The sequence below is a fragment of the Anolis carolinensis genome, chromosome 1, assembly GCF_035594765.1.
Source record: "Anolis carolinensis isolate JA03-04 chromosome 1, rAnoCar3.1.pri, whole genome shotgun sequence".
Taxonomy (NCBI): Eukaryota; Metazoa; Chordata; class Lepidosauria; order Squamata; family Dactyloidae; genus Anolis; species Anolis carolinensis.
Window position 1 is genome coordinate 72,910,993 of NC_085841.1, and position 25,075 is coordinate 72,936,067.

General features: G+C 41.3%; 1 protein-coding gene across 9 annotated transcripts in view; it reads right to left on the reverse strand.

The window, feature by feature from the left end:
- The window catches only part of arid1b (AT-rich interaction domain 1B), a 473,172-nt gene that overhangs the window by 349,699 nt on the left and 98,398 nt on the right, over positions 1-25,075 (reverse strand). For all 9 annotated transcript variants that reach the window (XM_062968971.1, XM_008123592.3, XM_008123599.3 and 6 more), the window contains exon 3: positions 8,972-9,109. In XM_062968971.1, the coding sequence (XP_062825041.1) occupies positions 8,972-9,109 (138 nt within the window). The remainder of the gene's footprint in view (positions 1-8,971; positions 9,110-25,075) is intronic.

Consider the following 25,075-nt stretch of genomic DNA (forward strand, 5'->3'; position numbering starts at 1 on the left):
TTCTGAAGAATTAAAACATAGCACCACTAAATATACTCCTTGGTACAGAAGAAACCTAGGGAAAAATACTTCATTTGACACCCTCTAAACAGCTTTGACAAGAGAGAGCCAGCATGATATAATAGTTTGAGTCAATACTGGAGGAGTCCAGAAGAGCAGGCATTGAAACCTGACTTGGCTATAGAAACCTACTGGATTTTTTTTTTATTGTGTCAGAAGCAAATTGAGGCAAGTCGCTTCTGGTGTGACAGAATCAGCCATCTACAAAGACGTTGCCCAGGGGATTCTTGGGAGGCTTCTTTCATGTCCCCGCATGGGTAGCTCGGGCTGACAGACAGGAGCTCAGCCTGTCTCACCGATTCAAACTGCCAATCTTTAGGTCAGCAGTTCAACCGGCACAAGGGTTTAACCCACTGCAACACTGTGCCCCCTACTGGTTAATGATGGGCAAGTCCAATTCTCTCATCTCAATGCAAGGCAATGGTAAATATTCTCTGAACAACTCCCCCCCCCCCAAACAAAAAACCCCTAAGATAGACATTACAAATTAGAGTCAACCTGAAGGCATGTAACGACAACAATGTAAATACTGAAGTTATTTCTAATATGTGTAATGCAATGGCAATTTCCGACCTTATCTATGCAAACGAACAGAAAATACAAATATAGACACTCTTATTTAAAAACATAAGGTTACTAGAGATCTGAATAGAAAATATTATGTTGTCAACATATATCTACTCTTTAACATTGACTGACTATGCAAGTATGTACTTTACACTCTGACATCCATACCAAACTGCAGAACACAAAGTAAGTCCCTTCCAGAGAGCTTCAACTGATACATATTAGCGTTACAAACTTTCCCATGAATGGGAAGTGTCAGCAAAAAGACGAAAAGTAAAATAAGCACTGATTTTAATTATAAGTGGACATTCTGGTTCTATTTAAATATTTCAAGATTTTCCTCAATAATGATAGGGCTGCCAAACAAAGTACAGTAGAGTCTCGCTTATCCAACGTAAATGGGCCAGCAGAACGTTGGATAAGCGAATATGTTGGATAATAAGGAGAGATTAAGGAAAAGCCTATTAAACATATTAGGTTATGATTTTACAAATGAAGCACCAAAACATCATGTTATACAACAAATTTGACAGAAAAAGCAGTTCAATACGCAGTAATGCTATGTAGTAATTACTGTATTTATGAATTTAGCACCAAAATATCATGATGTATTGAAAACATTGACTACAAAAATGCGTTGGATAATCCAGAACGTTGGATAAGCGAGTGTTGGATAAGTGAGACTCTACTGTATGTAAAGCCTACTTTTCAGGTTCTCTGCTTCTACATGTAAGGAAGTTTTAACACACGCCTCTCTCATTTCCCCCCTGTAGCTGCTGGAAGTCCTTGAGGAGACACTTTTGTCTGATGTGTATGAGATAGTGCTGGAGCTGAAGACTCAAAAGTCAGCACTACCAATCAGTTCGGGAGCTAAACAAAATTACAATCTCTGGAGGGCACTGGGATTAAAAAGATGCTGCCTCTTTAAGCTTTCTTGCTGTGCAAGCAGATAATTTGGGTCTCAGTGCTCCGTACAGCAGATACTCCACCAGGCTGCCTGCCACCAGCAAAATAAAATCTCTGAACCGCAGGGCTAGCTCACGTAAATGAGGTCATGCTTGTGCCCCAAGCTTACAGTAGAACCAGAACTCTGAAGGCAGCTTACTGAATAAAGAAAAAAAGCAGCACCAAGAGCAGCTGGTTCCTCCGGGCGAATCAAACTAGTTACCCAAAGATGCAACTTCCAGGGAAACATTTTTTTACTTTCTTCTTCGGGAGTCTTTCCTATTTAACTGTATGTAAGGGGTAGGTGGCAGAGATACTTTAAAAAGAAAGTAGTTATCTCCTTTTTAAAAAATCTGCTATACATTATCTTAGCAACCCTAGTAGGAGGAGAGGCAACAAACAATTTTAATTAATAATACACATTCATATGTCATCCATTCACTCATCTGGAAGCATTTCGGCAGCTTACACAGCAATTATACCTGGGACAATGCTCTTAAGAAGCAAGGGGACAGCAAATACAAAAAGCACTAGGAAGCAATAAGGACGCAGATAGTCTTGAACCAAACATCCAAAGGCCAGAGGTTCCACTTAACATATTTTCCTTTTTTTATTCTAGGAAGACATTTCTTCAAAACAATTACAGGCTCTCTCAATTACATCCAGAAGACATTAGGACAGGCTTCTTTATGTGACAAATTACTACTCCTGCAGAATACTGAATTTGTAATATAGTAGAGCACCAAGAACCGCTTGGGTTGGGAATTTTAAAGGCCCCTCCCTAAACTGCAAATCCCAGGATTCCACATGAAGCAGCCACAGAATGTAGAGTGGGATAGCAACTCTTTAACAGTGTAGTGATAATCTCCATAGCCTGCCATTGGAAGAACAGCAGCGATAGGGCCATTCTGGCCTCCCTGGGAAGGGAATTCTAGATCCCAAGGGCAGCTATCAAGAAGGTCCTCTCTTGTGTCTGCACTTGCGATAGTGGTGGGACTGAGATAAGGGAACATTGATTCAAATTACTTTCATTTGTGTGCTTTTGTGTGAGTTTCTTGTCTATCCACTGCCTCTGAAGATAGTGTTGTGCATTAAATGGCTAGTGTAGATGGAGTCTGAGTGAAAGAAATTGATAGCATATGCCTTTGTAGATGAGGGACACATCTACACTGACCACAATATAGCTTGAAATCAGCTTGAAAATGCAGTGGTTATACAATGCGGCAGTGCACTTTGAGGACTTTAAAACAATACAAGCAAAACTGGGAAATAGTCTGAAATCCTGGAACTGATTGAAAATCCAGCCCTCGAACCCACTCCAGAATTTCCAGTGTAATGATTTGCATACCAAAACTGCTTTCTTCTATACTGGTTTGAAACTGAACTATATTGTCAGTATAGATGTGTTCTAAGTTTATTTCCTGTTCATTTGTAGACTCTAAGATACTGTATGTTCCCTTTGTATACTAATAATCTAGAGTAACACGTCTTTGAGCTACTTTATAGATTTGTTTTTATGTAGTAAATGTGGACAGCGTGGGTGTATCTATTGCTCTAATGAGAGGAAGTCAGACCTCTTTATCCTTCCACAAATTCTTACAATAATTCTTTACCTGAAATAGCCTCTTCAGTATTAACAGCACTGCTAAATATGTGTGTGTGTGTGTGTGTGTGTGTGTGTGTGTGTGTGTGTGTGTGAAGAGAGAGAAAATACCAATTATTTATGGCTACTATCAGAAAAAATGGTAAAAACATTTAACTTTAACTTACAATTCAAAATTAAAAATATTTGTTTTAAAAGTATTTGCAGATTTCTTTGGTATGACAGTTTATTTTAAAACAGAATATTTTTTCAAATCTTATTAGAATTGTCTTATTATAAGGTTAATTAATAAGACTCCTGAGCTAATATCTAAATGCAAAGCAATTAATGGTACTAAATGACCCTGACTACACTCTTGAAGCAAAATCTTATACAGAAAAATGCAATTCTATCACTTCAGAGATTTAACACAAGCTTTTGAGGTTAATATTTTCAAACACTTACAGAACAGAGAACTGTCTTAATTAACTTTCTATGATTTAAATACTATAAAACAGAAGTTGATAACATTGTAACAACAATAATAGCAAAGTATTCCCTACATCAAAAACAATTAAGTCATATAATTTATGGAAATTTAAATGTATACAACATACATACTCATTTATAAGTTGATTCTTACATAACTCATGGGCAGATTTGGGGGCCAAAACTACGGATTTTGAGAGAGAGGAAAGTGTCAGAACAACCTCAGGGAGCCATCTATCCCTGGACACCACTGCCATCATTTTCCTGCCCAGGCATTTAAAATGACAGAGTAAGTTGGTGTGTCTTTTAGATTCTCTTAAGGTGAAAGCTTTTATGTTTGACTACTCTACTCAAAAAAGAGCAATTTAAGATGAAGTACTTATACCCATGTATAAGCTCAAAATCTTGAGGTCATTTTTTAACTAAAATTTCTAGAGCATACATGCTGTCAAAAATAATTTTTAATTTCAGTATATTTTCAGTATAATTTACCATCTATTTCTTTGCTAAATATAGTTTGTTCACTGATTTTTTATAAAAAAAAATACAAATTATTATAGCTGTTCTAATAGTAAGCAAGAATCCAGACCGTGAAAGTGATTCACTGCTGTTTTACCTCTAGGAGGTTATTCTGCAAAGACCAGGAATTATGTACTTACAGCATAACTGTACTGATACTTCCACAAATAAATGAAGCACTCATTCCCTCCCCATCTTAAAACTTTTCCTTTTTATTGCTAAAGTTTTGTTTACCATATGTTAACTTGGGACAATGGACCATTTGATCAACTCAATGTCAAACCCATAACACATCAACAATAGAAATATAAGCAAAGTTTCCTCCCCAAAATGCCCCTTATATGTTGGAGTTATATATGCAACCAGACACCAAAACAACATGCAGACAAGGCATTAGCATGTGAATAAATGGGTGAATATGTGGATGGGTACGATCATGGGGGTACACGTATAATTAATATCAACAAAGCATAAGGTGACTACATCCTCACATAGTGGAACACTTTGATTCTGATTCTTACAAACATATATATTGTGTATGCATATGTGTGTGTGTGTGTTAAGCAAGTGGTAAATATAAATGGTTATACATCTCTTTGTGTGACTTAGAATGTATGTAATGTGTGCAGGTGGGAGATCTTTTGCAGGCACCCAAGGGACTTGTTTACATTTCCTACTGCCTCCCCATGGAAAGAAAATAAAGTTTGATCTAGATTAGGGGTCCCCAAACCGTTAAAACTGGGGGCCAGTTCACAATCCCTCAGACCGTTGGGGGGTCGGACTATAGTTGGCCACCGAGCAATAATAATAATAACAATAACAATAACAATAATAAATTTAGCCCAACCCCCTTCTGCTTTTGTGTGCCAAAAGCACAAGTAAAGCACCCCTGACAGATGCCACCCAGCCTCAATGTTAACAACAACAACAACAACACGAGGGTTATCCAGAAAGTAGATTAGGTTTTGGAATTAAAAATGAACAAAGTATAGGAGAAAACATTTACCATATGGAGTTTAAAGCCACACCCAAATACCACTTCTCAATATAGTTGCCATTCAAATCTAGGCACTTATCACAGCGATGAATGAGCCTGGCAACTCCTTCCCCACAAAACTCTGATGCTTGCATCCTCAACCAGCCAGTCATCCCTTCCTACAGCTGAGCATCGTCGCCATCGTTGCGTTGAGAACACAAGCGGCAGAGTTTCTATATTCAATATAATCAACTTCCTGCTTTCAAACCAGATCCAGACCTGTCAATCTAATCATCCGCCCAGCAAACTGGTTTCAAGCTACATTATAGCATCAGTGTACATATGACCTGAGAAAAGCTCATACTGCATCGGGGCTTCTTTAAGCAGAGATCAAGGTTCAGTGTTCTCTGGCCAGTTGCAAGCTTAAGTCAATTTAAAATCAAACTTGCATATTAAAGCTACTTACTCCTAGCTATATTTCCAACGTGCCTTAGAATAACAGTTCAGCTCCCAATCATGGCTGCCCAGCCCTAATTTATTGTTTTGGTTTTCCAAGCACTTTATTTCCAGCCCTGGCCCTATTGTTCTGTGTTATGCCCTTTCTTCCCAAATCTGAACATGCCCACTTTTTCCAGTTACTGGTTGTGATGTTGAGTGATGTATTTTTATGATGTTTTTTCTGGTTTTAATTGTTTTAATTATATTGCTTATTTGTAATATGTTTTAATTATGTAATTCTGAATTCCTTGTATATGCTGGGCTTAGCCCCCACGTAATCCACCCCGAGTACCTTCAGGGAGATGGTGGTGGGCTATAAGAATGAAGTTGTTGTTATTTGTTGTTGTTGTTATTATTACATTTTTCAAGGACAAAAAAACAACAGAGTACTTTCTGCACTGGTGTCTCTTGAATTTGCCTTTGCTACTAAGAAATGGCAATGCATTTTCCAAGTTATTAAGTTCTGAGGAGAGAGGGCAAAGAAAACATAAAGGTGTTATGAGAAGGTGAAAGGTCTTAATAGATACTTTTTCTCTCTAAGCCATTCCAAAATTTTCTCCCTAAGCCAGTCCAACTTTGTCTCCCTAAGCCATTCCAAAGTCTTTCCCCCCAAATATCCACATTTCTTAAAAGAGAGAAATGAGGAGAGAAGGAAAGTGTGGAGATCAGACTATTGTACCATAATTGTTTGACCTGAAAAGAAACTGGAAACACCATCAGTAGTCTGGGAGGACATCCCCAATAGAAATAGGAGTCATACTCTTTTTAAGAATACGATCCTACTTTCATTTGTTAAATGGCTACCTGCCTCAATGAAAGATGATTTCTACAGACTTCCTAGGAGAGTTAGATAATCCTTTCAAACACTATTGGTACTCAGGGCAGAGAGGCAAATACACAATTAAAAAAAACTTTCATTCCACTTCTTCCTTCCAGTAGGTAATTTTGATGGATTCTAGTCCCCCTGCCACCCCATGAATACATGAAAGGAGAAATGCTGAATCCAACCCTATATATGTAGAGAAAGTTTTATTTTCCTTCAGACTTATGATACAAAAAAAAAAAGATTTACTTTACTTGGGCTCTGGACATAAATTAACAACAGCCGAAAACCTGTAGCTGTAATAGGTACATGGATTTCATGACCAAGTAAAACCATTAATGCTTTGTGCCTTGCAGAAAAACAGCAAATATAGAACACAACTCTGCTTCTTGCAGCTTACAGCAGTACATGTTTAAAAAACTGAAAGGGCAGTAGGTTAAGCAGTTTTATAATGGCTTCAAATTGTAGGCCATTGTGTATATTGCATGCAATGCCCCATGTGCTCTGTGACAAGTCTGACCTCATTCCAGCCTGAGTAGCAGACCAAAAATACTGTAGTTGTTTAAGAGATATTACTTTTACGTTTATTTATATATATATATATATATATATATATATATATATATATATATATATACACACACACACACACACACACACACACACACACACACACACACACACACACACAGAGAGAGAGAGAGAGAGAGAGAGAGAGAGAGAGAGCTATAACTCCAGAATGAAAATGTTATACATTTCACATTAAGATAGTGGTTGTCAAACTGTGGGTCTCCAGATGTTTTGGCCTTCAACTCCCAGAAATTCTAACAGCTGGTAAACTGGCTGGGATTTCTGGGAGTTGTAGGCCAAAACACCTGTGGATCCAAAGGTTGAAAACCACTTCATTAAGATAATGTGGTGACAATAACAACCATCACCATCACTACCACCAAACCCAAATGATGTTTGCTAATGGTTGCTCTTCATCCTGGAAAAAAGCAATTAGTAGAGTGCCTTAGGATAAGTATACATTTTAATTAAATCTCTTCCCTGTTTCATTCTACCTTAAGTTTCTCACTCCTAGGATAAACAGTAATAACTCTATGACTTTTCTGTTAATCCTATGGACTGATCTGATAACTAACAATTTGAGTAGAAAATCAATTAATGAAACACCATAACTACTTAAATCGTAATGGCCAGCACTGACAAGGTGATATGCAGACTTTCTGTCCCAACTTCTGAAAAAGCCTTATTAGAATATTTTTTTCTAACAGCAGTGTTGTTTGTTTATATTAATAAGGAGGAAAGAACAGTGAAATATTGTAGCATTCTAAAAGACTAAAAAGGAGGGAAATCACCATTTGTTAGTTTTAGTTCAAGTTTATCAAAATCAAATATTGTTTAACAATGGTTCCTCCTGTGTTACCCAACTACTGTCGATTCCCCCTTCTCTGTCACACACACACACACAAACACACATAATGTTATACAAATTATTTTGTGTCACCTAATATTTGGAAGGTCAGGTTAGCTAGAGTGAAAAGGGAATACTGACTGCATTCACTTCCTGTTTTATTGCTTCTTTTCCAGACAGACCTTGGACTCTGATTATGCCTATGGCTATATTGGAACACAGCCTACAATCATACTTACCTGAATTAAGAACAACAAAACATCTCCAAAGTAACATTTTTCTTGTTTGCATTCCTTAAGTGCTAGCATATTGAGTCACCCTATTACCTCTCTTGAACTTAGTTATTTTATAAATAAGAGCCACTAGCATCTTTACTAGCATCTTTAAAAAGAAACGTTTAACAAAAGCTCTAAAGTCAGTAGTATTTCAAATACTGAATATTTTAATACATTTAAACATTCTGGCTTATGTATACTTCAGAGAACATAATTTCTTTTAAATTCTAGAGTAATCTCTTGGATTACTACAGGTCCCACCAAAATTCTGAAAGCTAGTTCTGTTTAGGCCCCAGACATGTAAGTCAGAGACCATGAAAAAGAAAGTTGGATCTCCTAAATTTCAGAGGAATTTCTTAAATATTCCAGAATGCCCTTCTTTATTTTCTATGCTACTGGTAACTACAGCTAGCAAAAGTGAGAATAAAGAGTGTTTTAACGCCTATCTTACCATTAAGATTTTTCCTCCTGAAGACTCGGCAAAGTACAAGGCCTAATGTCTCAGGGTTAAAGTCAAAACCTTCAGTATCTGGAAATCCAAATTTCACTCCCATTCCACAATGCCTATCAAGGTTTTTCATGATTTGAAGACATAACAGAAATCTAGCTAAGTTATGATAAAATTTGCTTATGATATGCTCCTTTCCATTAATTAACACCTTTAAAGAAATTTTTAAAGTAATTATTTTTAGAGAAGATAAGTACACATACATAAGCACTATTTAATTAAATTCAACTATAAAAGAAGTGATAAATCACTGTTTGTTTCCCACTCATACATAAATCAGTATATACCAAAAGGCATTTGATCTGGGTTTACCTGCTGGGCCTGGTACCTCTGCTGGGCCTGCGACAGATACTGAGCCTGAGGAGGCAAGTGCTGAGGTTGTGGTTGTTGGTTGTAATATGGCTGTTGGCAGTAACCAGTTACACCTGGTGGGCCATACTGGGGTGGCATCTGTTAGGGGAGGAAAGGCAGAACAGACATGAAATGAGAAGCAAAATCAACACTTACAATTCTACTTCTACTCCCAATTACATAGAAGAATAAGAAGTCTTAACTGAAAGTATTTGATTCAAAGTCTTTCCATTTTTGTTAAATAAAAGTAAAAAACTTATATTCTGTTAAATGAAACCACAGAAATTAACTTCTTCAGCACTTATTCTACCAAATGAGAAAAGACTAGAACGTGGAAGCAACTAATCAACAGTGCGAATCCCATAATCCCTAGGGTAAGGTTTAGAGTAGAATACACTGGCCTTCTAAGCAATCACCCATTCAGACACTAACCCTATTTGGATCTGATCAACTTCAAGAAAAGAACATAAAGATGTTGTTGTATTAGCCTATAATACCCTGTATGCAAAGAAATCTTGTAACACCTTATAGACTGAGAGAATGTTGTTAGTAGCATATTTTGGTAGACAAAAATACTTCGTTATGCATTTGAGGAAATAGGTTTTGTCTAACAAAGCTTATGCTACCAACTGTATTCTCTGAGTTAGTCTCTAAAGTGCTACAAGATGCCTTTTCAAAGAAAGAATGCCATCATTTCACAATTAGATTCAGCAAGCTATTTCCCACAGAGGAAGATTATGCATACTTCTATTACTTTCTGTCTTGAAGCCACTGACTAAATGCCCTCGCAGGAGTCAGGACCTATAATGTATTTGAAAAGGACCACCTTAAATCACAGACTGATACAGAGAAATGTATGCCTACAAATATTAGTTTGTCCATGCTTCTTAAGACTTGAAAGGAAAATGCCAGCACCTTGACTTTGGCTTAGAAACAAATAAGTATAGTTAGTATAATATGATTCTGCCAGTCTACATCAATTAAAATTCTGGCCCTTGAGTTCTTCTGTAGCTGAAGTTTCTGTGCCATTTCATGGCAGATTATCATACAAAACATTACTTTAATCCATTCAAAAGGTTACCAGACCGTCAAAGGCTGTCCCTGTCCGAGAACGTTTGCAGCTGAAGGCCCCGCCAAAGCTGGTAAAATACATTCCTGGGGGAAAAGAACTCCCAAAAGCGGTTGGGAGATTAAAGAGATGTAATAAAGCTGTCAAGTCTATAGTTAAAAATTCTGAGCTGAGGTGGACTGTACATAATGAGGACAGCCAGCAGACAGAAGTTTTGATGAGGTAAAATGCTTATAAAATACACTGTTAAATAAGATAACCACTCCCAATGAAGAAATAAATATGCATACAAACAGTACAGGGGTAGCAGAATGAGATGAATGCAAAAGGCCAGATGAATACCATCCCTAATGGCTATAGCTGCCCTCTTATTTCTTTCCCAACAAATGACATTTACCAAAACATTCCATTAAAAACATGTATATATAGCTAGACTGCAATGAATCTAGGAGTGAGTAAAGCATGGCTTTTAAGTTTCAAGCACCTTCAACACCTAAATACCCTGAATTTCTAATTGTAAAACTTCCTCTGCATCTTCTAGAGACCATGGTGAACAATTTTGCCATATTGTAGTCTTCCAAAGCTATTTTCCGCCAACTAGGCTTTTTGATCAGAGCTGAAAATGGCGGGAATAAAGAATGTAGTTTTGACGAATGTATAATTTTCAATATAAGACTTCTGCATAACATAAAATGTTGCCAAATTAACCTGACTGTTGTGTGATCCATCTATGCAACCCATGCAATACACAGGTATAATTTCTGCAGGGAGCTGTAAGAAAAGTACTTCAATTTTTCATGTCAACGTATTTTTGATGTACTGGGATTTTGAATAACTTGTGTGCTAGTCTTCACACTGAGAGCCAAATAAATAAGTCTACTACAACAAAACAGTCAATCATTTCTAAGGAAATGTAATCTCTCCTTCCATGAAAACACAACACAATTTCATTGCTATGAATGGATAAAAACTATCTGCCACAAACACTAGATGTCATTATAAATTGTCTCCTTTGTGAAGGAAAATAAATTCAATACATTGGTATACTTTACCCAATGGTTTACACAGCCTTTCAAGTAACTTTGAACTATGACCTTCAAGATGGCTCATTTCATCTGGGAGTAAAATTAATGCTTTCAACAATCCCTATAGTTGGAAAGAAATAACAATTTGAGTTTCCCCTTTTCCTGAAGTCCAAAAGATTCCATGAACCAAAACTTTTTTCCTACCACAAGAAAGGGGCCTAGCTACACATCCAGTACCTACTGAGTGTCCCTCACAGACCTCTCACTCCACTGCTGTGAGAAACTGGATGGGAAAAGATTGAGGAGAGGAGGATTTCAGGTCCTAGGGCAGGACTTACACAACTCCTATGTACAAAGAAGGTGCTAGGGGAGAAAAACATACAAGCATATCCAGCTAATGTAGGCTTAGCGGAAATCCAGATACCTGGATTGACCAGGTATTTGGAAAGTCCCAGATACCTGGTAAATCCACACTTTGCTCGCCTTCACCCTGGCCAGTGGGAAAAGCAGACAAGAAATGGGGTGCAAAGGGGGAGAGCAGTGGCTCAGGCAGCCATAGCTTTCTAACGTTCCCAACCTCATGAGAGTCAGGTGCCAAACATGAACCCATAGAATGCAAATGGGAGTGGCAACTGCAACAAGAAAGGGAGTTTGAACCATTAATTCTGGGCTGTAAAACAGTCACAAAAGTGAATAGAAGTAAATTTCTAGTCTTTACTTCTGAATTGTTCAATTTTTGGACCATTTTCAGTAGTTCACGGTGACACTGGGGATGTCAGTGCAATGTTTATAGAGAAATGTGCTTCTTCAGAGCACTTTTTTATATGAGTTCCTATTTTTAGGTAGCCTGAGGATTTTGGACCTCTGAGTCTAATAAAAAAGGATATGAGACACATGCAACTCATAAGTTATGATTTTTACATATTAGAAATACAGTGAACTCTTTGAATCTGCTTGGTTTGGTTCAGAGAACCCCATATGGGTACCAAAATCCATGGATGCTCAAGTCCCATAATACACACACACACACACACACACATATATATATATATACATACATACAATGGAGTATTAAAATGATGTTCCATATATAAAATGACAAGATCATGATTGCTTTTTGGATTTTCAAAACTATTTTCAAGCCATGGATGGTTGAATCCATGAATGAAGAATCAATGGATACCCAGATGGCCAAGCTGTTCAATAGCATTAGAGGAGGAAATAATGAAGACTTCGTTAAAAAAAAAATGAGCCTTGCATTTGAGTATTTAGAAAGAAAGATGAAGGTAAACTTCAAAATAGCAGCAAGGAGAAGTTATTACATAAAGATCAGGGTAGATACTGGAGCCCCCGGTGACGAAGCAGGTGAAATTGCTGAGTTGCTGAACTTGCTGATCGAAAGGTCGATGGTTTGAATCCAGGGAGCGGGGTGAGCTTCCGCTGTTAGCGCCAACTTCTGCCAACCTAGCAGTTCGAAAACATGCAAATGTGAGTAGATCAATAGGTACTGCTCTGGCAGGAAGGTAACGGGGCTCCATGCAGTCATGACCCCAGAGGTGTCTATGGATGTGATGACTCATGGGCCATGTAGTCCCGTTCCTAGCGCTGTTGTGACAGATGAAGAGGAAAACTTGGGTTTTCCACCATTTCAGTCAGAATTGGAACTTTCCCAGCCTGAATTGGAGCCCTTGCACCTGCAAGAGGTTTGCCTTCCAGAAATCTGCCAAACAAGCCCTGAGTCAGAATCTCCCCCATTTTCTCGCCATAGTTATTATCAACAACAAAAAGGAGTTCAGCAGGCTAATCGCAGAAGCCTGAGAATCGCAGCCAGGCATTCAGCTGATTAAGACTGCTTCCATGAGAAATTCTAGGGAGTCATGCATCTGGACACAGAGATTGACTTTCGGTTCTGATTCCCCAGAGAAGTGTTCTTTGGTGGGAAAACGAGACCCTATTTAGGTTCCTTGCCCCGAAGGAATCTTGCGGAGTCAATTCGTCAGCAACTGGAGTAGATTGTGTGTGGACAGCGCTACTCCCGTTTCCAAGCCTTCGTTCCTGTTTCCAAGCCTCGTTCCTGTTTCCAAGCCTTCGTTCACGTTTCCAACCTTGCCTTGCTTCCCGGACCTTGCCAAGTATTTACCACGGATCTTGTCCTTGTTCCTCGTTCCTTGCTGCCTTGTATCAAGCCTTGTGTTCCAAGAATCAAGTTTACTTCCTAGCCTTGCCTCAAGTTCCTTGGACTAAGAACCTTGTCATCTCCCCTCACTTTGCTTGGCAAAGTGAGTGTTTCGGTTATTGGATTACAACTTTGGACCTTAATATTTTATATTGGACATTGTTTTCCTGGACTATAATTGACCTTTCCTGAAAGGTCTTCTTCTGAACTACATTCTACACTTATTTTTATTGACTTTATATATTTCCTTAATAAAGATATTAGACAGATTCTGGCCTCTGTGTATGGTTATTGGTGCTCTGCAGCCTGGGTCGTGACAGTTTGACTCCGCCACCCTAAGCACCAATTAACCTAGGCCAGAATGTCTACCGGAGCCGGACCGGGGGCCCAGCCACTCAGCTACCCCACTGACAAGGATGAAGTGGACCGCATCCATGATAAGCTCAACGCGCAGGAGGGAGAAATAAGAGGATTGAAGGAACGCGGAATCCGTCTCCCGGCCCTGGCGTTGCCAACCAAGTTTTCTGGAGAAGCTTCTAAGGTTCATGTTTTCCGTCGCCAATGCCAGGCTTATATAGAGGCCCGTAATGCCGAGTTTCCCCAAGAAGACATCAAGGTGGCGTGGATCTACAGTCTCCTAGACGGGCCAGCGGCCAACTGGGCGACGGCACTGTTCGACCAAGTCTCCCCACATCTAAGATCAGCGCAACACTTCTTGGATCACATTAAGGCGACTTGGGGGATCGAAGACAATTTGGAGGCAGCCGGCCACAAACTCCGGCGCCTCTCCCAAGGGGACAGACCCTTGTCCCAGTACATAGCCGAGTTCTGAGTGCTGGCCCATAACACCGGCTGGAACGACATAGCCCTCAGAGGACAATTTCGGGAGGGTCTCAACATCGAGATGCTGGAGGAAATCTCCAAGGTGGATCCTCCACACTCCCTTGAAGGACTCATTGAACAATGTTTACGGGCTGAAGTCATGCTTGCCAACAGAAAGCAATGGATTCGAGGCCAGAGCGGCAGGGCTGGAGCGAAACCTCCCGCTCCCACCAGCGTCCAGCCGCGTCCAGTGTGGAGACCCCCGCCACCAGCCCCATACCCCAGAGGAAGCGAGGAGGTGCCGATGCAGCTGGGCAATGTGCGACCCAGATTAGATGCTGCCGAGAAGGCCCGCCGCCAACGCCTAAATCTCTGTTGGTACTGCGGGAACGGGGGCCACTTTGCCAGAGAGTGCCCAGCCAAAGGGAAGCCCGCCGCCCGTCTGGCGGCGGCGTCCTCCACGGAGACGAAGGCGTCTGAGGCGGCTGGCGTGAAGCCGGCGGGGGAAGCCAGCGACCGGGCGTAGAGAGGCTCGCCAACCCGGTCAAAAACCCCACTCAAGAGCCGCCAACCGGGGTCCTATTTCTCCTAGTGGTCACCTTGTGGTCAGCGAAAAAAGGACCCGTCATGATCCATGCCATGATAGACTCAGGAGCCACAAACAATTTCATTGATAGAGAGTATGCCGACTCTCTGGGATTACAATATCACTATTTCAAGAACGCCCGTGTGGTGCAGGCCATAGACGGCCGCCCCCTCAAGACAGGTCCAGTAAGCCAGTGGTCAGAACCCACCAGAATGTGGATAAGGGAACACATGGAAGAGATTTCCTTCTTTGTTACCGAGGTTCCCCACTTCCCTGTGATTTTGGGAATCCCATGGCTGACACTCCACGACCCAAACATCTCCTGGTCCAACAGAGAACTGCAGTTTGCTTCAAAATATTGCCAAAACCATTGTCTTGTAGCCAAGGTCTGCCATGCCACAGACGCTGAACCCATCATCACCTTGCCCAAGAAGTACTCAGAGTATTGGGACGTATTCAATGAAAAAGAAGCCGAGAGACTACCCCCGCATAGACCTTATGACTGTGCCATTGACTTGGTGGAGGGGGCCCCGATCCCGCGAGGACACCTCTACTCCCTGACTGAACCGGAGCAAGAAGCTCTAAGGGAGTTTTTAGAGACAAACCTCCGCAAGGGGTTTATTAGACCCTCTCAATCCCCAGCCGCTTCCCCAGTGATGTTTGTAAAAAAGAAGTCAGGGGACCTACGCTTGGTGGTGGACTATAGAGCATTGAACAATATCACTAAGCGAAACCGGTATCCCCTGCCCTTGATCTCGGACCTATTAGACCGGCTTCGAGGGGCCAAGGTTTACACCAAACTGGATCTTCGAGGAGCTTATAATCTAGTTCGCATCAGGGAAGGGGACGAGTGGAAGACCGCCTTCCAGACTAAATTCGGTTTATTCGAAACCCTGGTCATGAATTTCGGTTTGTGTGGAGCTCCCGCAACGTTTCAACATTTTGTCAACGATATCTTTCAGGATTATCTAGACCGGTTCTTGATTATCTACCTGGACGATTTTTTGGTGTTTTCTAGATCACAATCAGAACATGAGAACCACGTTAGAATGGTGTTACAACGATTGCGGGATCATGGACTTTATGCCAAGCTGGAAAAATGCGCTTTTGATCTACAAGAGGTAGATTTCCTGGGATATCGTGTCTCGCCACTAGGGCTCACCATGGACCCGGCAAAAGTTTCAGCAGTATTGGAATGGCGGGCGCCAACCAACAAGAAAGAGGTGCAACGTTTCTTGGGGTTCGTGAACTACTACCGCAAGTTCATTCCAGACTTTGCCCGCTGGTCTGATCCAATCACCAGCTGCATCCGTGGGAAGCAGCCTTTCCGCTGGACAGAGCAAGCAGAGAAAGGATTCCAGCAGCTAAAGAAATTATTCACGTCCCAGCCAATCCTTCAACACCCAGATCCTGAAACCCCTTTTGTCGTACAGGCGGACGCCTCCGATGTGGCAATTGGGGCTGTACTCTTACAACCAGTGGGAGATCATTTTCACCCTTGTGCCTTTTACTCCCGTCAACTGACTGCACCAGAGAGAAATTATACTATTTGGGAAAAGGAACTTTTGGCCATAAAGGCAGCCTTTGAAACTTGGAGACATTGGTTAGAAGGGGCCAAATTTCCCATTGAGGTCCATACTGATCATCGGAATCTAGAGCATCTAAGAACTGCCCGCAAGCTAAATCAGAGGCAACAACGCTGGGCTTTATTCTTTGAGCGTTTCAACTTCCAAATCCACTATGTAACCCCAGCCCAGACCAAGCAAGCAGATGCACTGTCACGGAAACCGGAATATGCTGCAGGGCGCAAAGAGACCTTTGAATCCCAACTGCTGCAGCCCGAGAACTTTGCCACGCTCACTGTGGGAAATACCAAATCCACTCTAATTGATTCAGCTCCCTCTACTCCAGGGCCCCTTTGTGCTCAGGAAATCAGGGCCAGTCAACAAGCAGATGCCTGGGCTCAGGACCAACTTCGCCAAGGACTACAGTTTCCCTTCTCGCTTAAGGATGGGTTACTTTGCTATAGAAACCATGTCTACATCCCTCCAGGACCGGGCAGGGAAAAGGCACTTCGTCTGTGTCATGACTGCAAGCCAGCAGGGCATTTCGGACTATTTAAAACCATGCATTTGATCCTAAGAGATTTCTGGTGGCCCAAGATCCGCAAGGATGTGGAAAAATATGTCAATTCCTGCCCAGTATGCCAGCGCTCCAAGACAAGAAGAGAGAAGCCCTCAGGGCTTCTGCAACCCCTTCCTACCCCATCTCGCCCATGGGAAATAATCTCTGCGGATTTTATCACTGATCTACCACCTTCCTGTGGATTCACCACGATCCTAGTGGTGGTGGATCTTTTTACCAAGCTAGCCCATTTCATTCCCTGCGATGGCCTCCCCACGGCCAAGGAGACTGCAGATTATTTCCTTCAGCATGTTTTCAGATTGCATGGTTTGCCCAAGAGTTTGGTCACAGACCGTGGGTCTCAATTCACCTCTCGTTTCTGGAAAGCACTACAAAAACTATTGGGCATAGACTCTCGTTTATCTTCGGCTCACCATCCCCAAACGGATGGGCAAACTGAGCGCACCAATGCCACTCTGGAACAATACCTTCGCTGTTATGTAAACTATCAGCAGGACAATTGGGCTTCCCTGTTACCGCTGTCAGAGTTTGCCTATAACAATGGTGTCCAGGCTTCAACTAAAGAAACCCCGTTCTTTGCAAACTACGGCTTCCATCCACGTTTCTTCCCTTCTATTGTTGAAACCTCAGAAGTTCCCGCAGCAGAGGACTGGCTGCAGGAACTCACAGCGGTGCAACAACTTTTGCTCCAGCAACTAGACCAAGCCAAGGAGGACTATAAACGCCACGCTGACAAACATCGCCAGCCGGGCCCCGAAATCAAGGTAGGAGACCGGGTTCTTCTGTCCACTCGCTTTTTGCCCTCCCATCGCCCTTGCCGGAAGTTAGATGCCCGTTTCATTGGTCCCTATCCGGTGGTGGCGCAACTTAACCCCGTGACTTTCAAACTCCAACTTCCGCGCTCTATGCGCATTCATCCAGTGTTCCATCGCTCCCTGCTCCTTCCGGCGGATGGTGTGCGCCCTGATGCAGACCGGCCGGCCCCCCCTCCTGTTTTGGTGGATGGGGAGGAGGAGTTCGAGGTTCAGGACATTTTGGATTCTCGCTTTCACCGCCGCCGCCTGCAATATCTCATTGACTGGGTGGGTTTTGGCCCCGAGGAACGCTCATGGGAAGACGCTTCCACAGTCCATGCCCCCGATTTAACCCGCCGCTTCCATCAGACCTACCCCACCAAGCCACGGCCTCGTGCCTCGGGGAGAGAGCCCTATTTTGAGAGGGGGCTTGAGGAGGGGGATAGTGTGATGACTCATGGGCCATGTAGTCCCGTTCCTAGCGCTGTTGTGACAGATGAAGAGGAAAACTTGGGTTTTCCACCATTTCAGTCAGAATTGGAACTTTCCCAGCCTGAATTGGAGCCCTTGCACCTGCAAGAGGTTTGCCTTCCAGAAATCTGCCAAACAAGCCCTGAGTCAGAATCTCCCCCATTTTCTCGCCGTAGTTATTATCAACAACAAAAAGGAGTTCAGCAGGCTAATCGCAGAAGCCTGAGAATCGCAGCCAGGCATTCAGCTGATTAAGACTGCTTCCATGAGAAATTCTAGGGAGTCATGCATCTGGACACAGAGATTGACTTTCGGTTCTGATTCCCCAGAGAAGTGTTCTTTGGTGGGAAAACGAGACCCTATTTAGGTTCCTTGCCCCGAAGGAATCTTGCGGAGTCAATTCGTCAGCAACTGGAGTAGATTGTGTGTGGACAGCGCTACTCCCGTTTCCAAGCCTTCGTTCCTGTTTCCAAGCCTCGTTCCTGTTTCCAAGCCTTCGTTCACGTTTCCAACCTTGCCTTGCTTCCCGGACCTTGCCAAGTATTTACCACGGATCTTGTCCTTGTTCCTCGTTCCTTGCTGCCTTGTATCAAGCCTTGTGTTCCAAGAATCAAGTTTACTTCCTAGCCTTGCCTCAAGTTCCTTGGACTAAGAACCTTGTCATCTCCCCTCACTTTGCTTGGCAAAGTGAGTGTTTCGGTTATTGGATTACAACTTTGGACCTTAATATTTTATATTGGACATTGTTTTCCTGGACTATAATTGACCTTTCCTGAAAGGTCTTCTTCTGAACTACATTCTACACTTATTTTTATTGACTTTATATATTTCCTTAATAAAGATATTAGATAGATTCTGGCCTCTGTGTATGGTTATTGGTGCTCTGCAGCCTGGGTCGTGACAATGGACAACGTCAGCTCTTCAGCTTAGAAATCTACTAAGCGTAGATTAAAAAGCAATTGTTCTTGATTGCTTTTATTTAGTGCCAAATTTACATTAATTGTTACATTTGTATAGGTAATTTAAGTTCTTATTGTGGGTTATTTTGTCTGTTATTAAGTCTAGAGTTAGGTTGCTGTTATATTGTGTAATATGATTTGTCCTGATGCAATGTGTTCTGAACTATTTTCCCTTTTTGGCACTGAATGTTTAAAGTACATGTTGGAAATCACCCTGAGTCCCTTTGGGAGATAGGGCGGTCTATAAATAAATAAATTGTTGTTGTTGTTGTTGTTGTTGTTGTTATATTTGTTTCACATTGAGTCATGTTGGAAGTCATAGGTGGTGGTTCACGGAGGAGGGTGAGTGTGGTTCGTAGATATATTTGTATTATGTGTATTTGATGTATTTTTCTTATTTTCTTTTACATTTTGTATGTCACTTTTGCATAATAAAAAAGAATCCATGGATACATAAGGCTGGCAGTACAAAGGAGTTCATTTAAAATGAGCCATCTTAAGGGATCATTTGAGCATGCTATTCTCAGTTTATGAACAAAAAAATGATCTGCTTTTTAACAATGTGAAAAAGTTTACAATATTGATTTCCCTCCATATTCCAAGTGTAGTTGATTTCTCCCTCATCTTACATACAAAATGTTCATCCTTTTTGTGGGTTCTTCTTTTAATTCATGAATTAGTTAAGCATTTTGAATATGCACTTATACTCAAAATAAAAGGTTTTACTCTAAATTACAGCCCATTTTGAACTCACTTATAAGTGTATACAAAAATTAACACACAAGTGTATAATTGTAGTTTTATGTTCAAGTGCCCCAATTACGCACTTTAAAGCACATTCAGAGGAGCGATTTAAGGCATTCAATATTTCAGATCCATAAAGTCTCCAGAGTACTTTCTGTCAAGACAGCTGCATAAAAAATAGTACTGCAAGCACAAAACAAACAGCATTATAAAAGTTCAATTCAAATAAATATGAAACTGAAGGAAAGGGAGGTTCTCAATATTCTCTAATAAGGATCTAGGCCCACAGGAAGTACAGATAGAAGGCTCCTTCACAAACAAAGTATTTAAAAGGCAATATGAGATTCCAAGTTATCAATTGCTCTTTCTAAAAACCTCATGGGTACTGATCATTACCATTTGGAAACACTATTACTTTCAATAGAAACAACATACCGGATTCTTCAGATTTCCTTTTTTCTCTCTAGTAAATTATTCATTTTTTCTAAACACTACAAATCCAGTGAAAGTAACAACATTTTGAGAAACAATCCCTTGAAATTGCAAATTTTCACATGATGGAAATACTTAAAAGGAACTCCTCTAGAAACATTTTCTAGGAGTAGCTGATCTGTGCCATGAATCTGATCAAAGATACAGATAACAATTTCAAGGAGAATGTTCTTATCTCCATCGATTATACATTAGTTAAGGCACAGCAGTATAGGAGACTAGTCAACTGAATTCATGGTCCTCCAATAGGTCTGAAGTCACTTCTGCAGAGGAATAGACATCAAACCTCTGAAGAAGCACCTTGTGCAGCTGGGAACTTGAGATCTGCAACCACTGCCACAGCTGTTGTCCAAAATCAAGCATTCATTTATCTTTTACTGTCTTACGAGATTTGCTTATAAGGATGAAACATTTCAACCACAGTTTGTCCAAAGCAGGGGTGAGGAAAGCATAACAGAATTCCACTTTACTTCCTATAACAGGTTTCACAAAGTTTTTTTAGCAAGATTTGTTCCCAATATTCTTACATTGTTGTTTAGTTAAGTCCCCCGCCCTCACAAATAAAATACAGGAAGAGCAAATGCTAACACTTATTATTATGTACTAAATATAAGATATTTAAACTATTTCATTTTTACTACTGATAAATTATCTTACAGTCATTCTCAATGTTATACAACTTGTACATTTATGAGTTATTTTATTTCTATAATCCAAATCTGCTTTTGCTGTATCTGCTATAAACTGTTGAGAGCATTTCTTTTACATGGATCATCAACTTGCTAGGTTTTCAAAACAAGATCAAACAACCTTTCCAATACCTACTTTTTCTGAATCCTACATTAAAGATTTCTTCCCATTCTGTTTTATTTAGGCAATAATGGCCTGCCATGTACGTGATGGCAATAAAATATTTGATATACACAACAGAAAGTGGATGATTCTAAGCCACTTTTATATCAAACTGGTTTCAATGATATTATTCAATTCCAGTTCTAAATTTCATGTTTCTATAGAATCTCATAATCAAACATATCCTACTAATTCCTTGGGATTAAATGTTTTACCAGACAATCCTCTTGCCCAGCAAGGATGGCTGCCATTGGACCTGACCTTTCAACCACCTAATTCATTTGGATTCTGTACTCTTGTGACATAAAAAGCAAGAGCACAAAAAGGGAAATGAACAAAAAAGGGCAGGCTAGCAACAATGGTACCTATTGCCATAAAGTCTCTAAACAGCTTGGGGTACCATGAAACAATTGCACCATCATTCCTATCACTGCTCCGACGTTAGTCAAACATAAAAAAACACCCATCAATGGCATAAGCAAGAATTTCATTGAAGACAACATACAATGAACAACACTACCTATTAAAAAAGCACTCACCATAGCTCTTGTATTCTCAAAACATCTGATCAAATTGCATAGCATAACAAACAGATCCCTACTGAGACAATCCTTTCAGCAAGAAAACAACCCAGACCATATAGAGCTACTATTCACAACAGTCAACCTGCTCCACAATTCAGCAGCCGACAAAATCCAGAAATACAGACCTAGGAGGAAGCTTGTTGTGAGCCAACACAATACTTATTCAAATCTAATGCTCAGTTTTTTGGGCTAAATAACTATGCAAGAATTAGTGTAAGCATTAGATTCGCATCATACAGTGATCTTAGTGCTGAGCCAAAGCAAAAGTGGAAGCTGCTTCAAGATCAACTGGAGTTCCTATTTAAGGGATCTAACCTCTAATTTAATTGCAATGGCTCAAAGAAGAAATTCTAAGCAGGCAGCAACTGTAACATTACCCCGGGACCGAAGACTGGAGACCTCGGTACACTCCTTCTATACCTGGGACGTCGTCCTCTTCCACCGAGCGCGCAGCTTCGGGAGGGACACACATGGAGCGGTGAGGGAGGAAGGGGACACCCGCCTAGCCAGCCAGATCAGCCGAATCAACCCTGGCGATCAATGGGGTGACAGATGTCGCAGCCAGATCGCCCTCACATCCGACTGTAACATTAGATTTGATGGTGCATTAGACTTGAGTAAATATGGATAGTAATAACAACATTGGAGCCTCGGTGGCGAAGTGTGTTAAAGCGCTAAGCTGCTGAACTTGCAGACCGAAAGGTCCCAGGTTCAAACCCCGGGAGCGGCGGGAGCGACCGCTGTTAGCTCCAGCTTCTGCCAACCTAGCAGTTCGAAAACATGCCAATGTGAGTAGATCAATAGGTACCACTCTGGCAGGAAGGAAATGGCGTGCCATGCAGTCATGCCGGCCACATGACCTTGGGGGTATCTACGGACAATGCCGGCTCTTCGGTTTAGAAATAGAGATGAGCACCAACGCCCAGAGTCAGATATGACTGGACTTAACGTCAGGGAAAACCTTTACCTTTACCTTAATAACAACATTGGGGATGTAAATATTGATGTAGCAATGGTACACAACCGGAAGTCCTCAAGATGTAGTATCTTACATTTGTTCTTATTGAAATTCATTTTGTTAGTTTTGGTCCAGTTTTCTAACCTGTTAAGGTCATTTTGAATTCTGGCCCTGTCTTCTGCAGTATTAACTATCCCTCCTAATTTGGTGTCATCTGCAAACTTGATAAGCATGCCCCCTGAACTGCAGCGTGGACACCCAGGCTTGGGGCTGTAAACCGGCACGTGCAGCAGGGATGCCCATGCCTGAGCTACTAAGGCTGCACATGCAGCAGGGCTGCCCAGGCCGTGAACTTCGTATGCAGGGGGAAGCAGGGGAGGCCATGGAGCCCCTGACTGTACTAAGCTTCCAAGGGCTTCGCGGAGCACAGTTCGAGAACCGCTGAGCTAGACAATATGTTTCATGGTACTAAGGCTGCCAGGTACTCCCTGTTATCAGGGAAGTCCTTTATTTGAGATCTGGAAGTCTGGACCATATAGGAATGACACCTTATTATAAGGATTATATCCTATTTGAGAAATGTAAAGTTTTTACATAGACAGAAGAAAATGCAAAAAAAATTCCTGTATTTGGATGTGTGGAATCTTCATAAACACAGAGAGTTGCCATAACTTCCCCTGCTGAAGGTAACTTTCCCTGCTGAATTTTGTTTTTGTGGGAGAATTCACATGATGCTACTCCACTGATTGTCATTTTGTCTCTGATTCAAAATGGTGTAACCATGTTGCCTCTCCCGTCACAATCTGGAAATAAATTTGTTTGCTGTATATGAATTTTTGGGTTTTCTTATGTGAATCTGTCAACTTCCTCGAGACTCACCTTGCACAGACCTTCTTCAACTGCAACTGTTTCAGTATTCTGCACACACTTGTTTCCCCAGTGTCCAGTTGGCATGACATTTCTTTAACATGTCTGTCAGCTTTAATCATGTTGTTCACATGTTTAATATTGTGTGTTCTGCTACTTCACAGAGCATCCTGACTATTGGCAAGCCTTTTTTCACCCCAGTGACACAATGGGTTAAACACTTGTGCTGGCAGACTGCTGACTTGAAGATTGGGTTGCTGGTTGGTGGTTCAAATCTAACCCGGGAAGAGCACGGATGAGCTCCCTCTGTCAGCTCCAGCTCCACGCGTGGACATGAGAGAAGCCTTCCACAAGAATGGTAAAACATCAAACATCTGAGCCAATTCTTTCACACCACAAGCGGCTTTCATTTTCTCAAGTCGCTCCTGACACACACAAAAACCCCAAAAGCCAGATAACCTGTGTGCCCAGCGACTAACAGTAATGCAATCCACAGTGTCATACACCCTTTTCAGTCTCTTGTGGAGGTTTCCCACTGTCACATTCTCACAAATCAGAAACTCAGTGACATCACATTGCTTCTGATGGACATCAAGAGCAGAAGTCATCTTGAAGAGGTGCCACGACAACGTCCTATGCAGGAGCAGGTTAAATTAAATTTGAATAGAAACAGGAAGGCATCTTCTGTGCCTTCAGGAAATAGCAAAGATATAGAATAAAATTTGGATCATTACTTTTTGTGTGACCCTTGTATAATGCGACATGTAAAAGTTAGTCTTACAGAAAGTTCTGTAAATAAAATTCCAAAATCAAGACCCATTAGTAAGCCACATGCTAGATCCAACTGCTAGTCACAGCTATAACTGAATGGTAAGTCGATACAGTAGAGTCTCACTTATCCAAGCTAAACGGGCCAGCAGAAGCTTGGATAAGCGAATATCTTGGATAATAAGGAGGGATTAAGGAAAAGCCTATTAAACATCAAATTAGCTTATGATTTTACAAATTAAGCACCAAAACATCATGTTTTAAAACAAATTTGACAGAAAAAGCAGTTCAATACGCAGTAATGTTATGTTGTAATTACTGTATTTACGAATTTAGCACCAAAATATCACGATATATTGAAAACATTGACTACAAAAAATGGCTTGGATTATCCAGAAACTTGGATAAGTGAGGCTTGGATAAGTGAGACTCTACTGTAATTTTAAAATATTAATTTAAAGGTTCTACTCAAGTTAGGAATATCAACTAGGAGCCCCCGTGGCCTAGTGGATTAAAGCCTCGTGACTTGAAGGTTGGGTTGCTGACCTGAAGGCTGCCAGGTTCGAATCCCACCCGGGGAGAGCGCGGATGAGCTCCCTCTATCAGCTCCAGCTCCATGCGGGGACATGAGAGAAGCCTCCCACAAGGATGGTAAAAACATCCAGGCATCCCCTGGGCAACGTCCTTGCAGACGGCCAATTCTCTCACACCAGAAGCAACTCAGGTTGCTCCTGACACGAAAAAAGGACTATC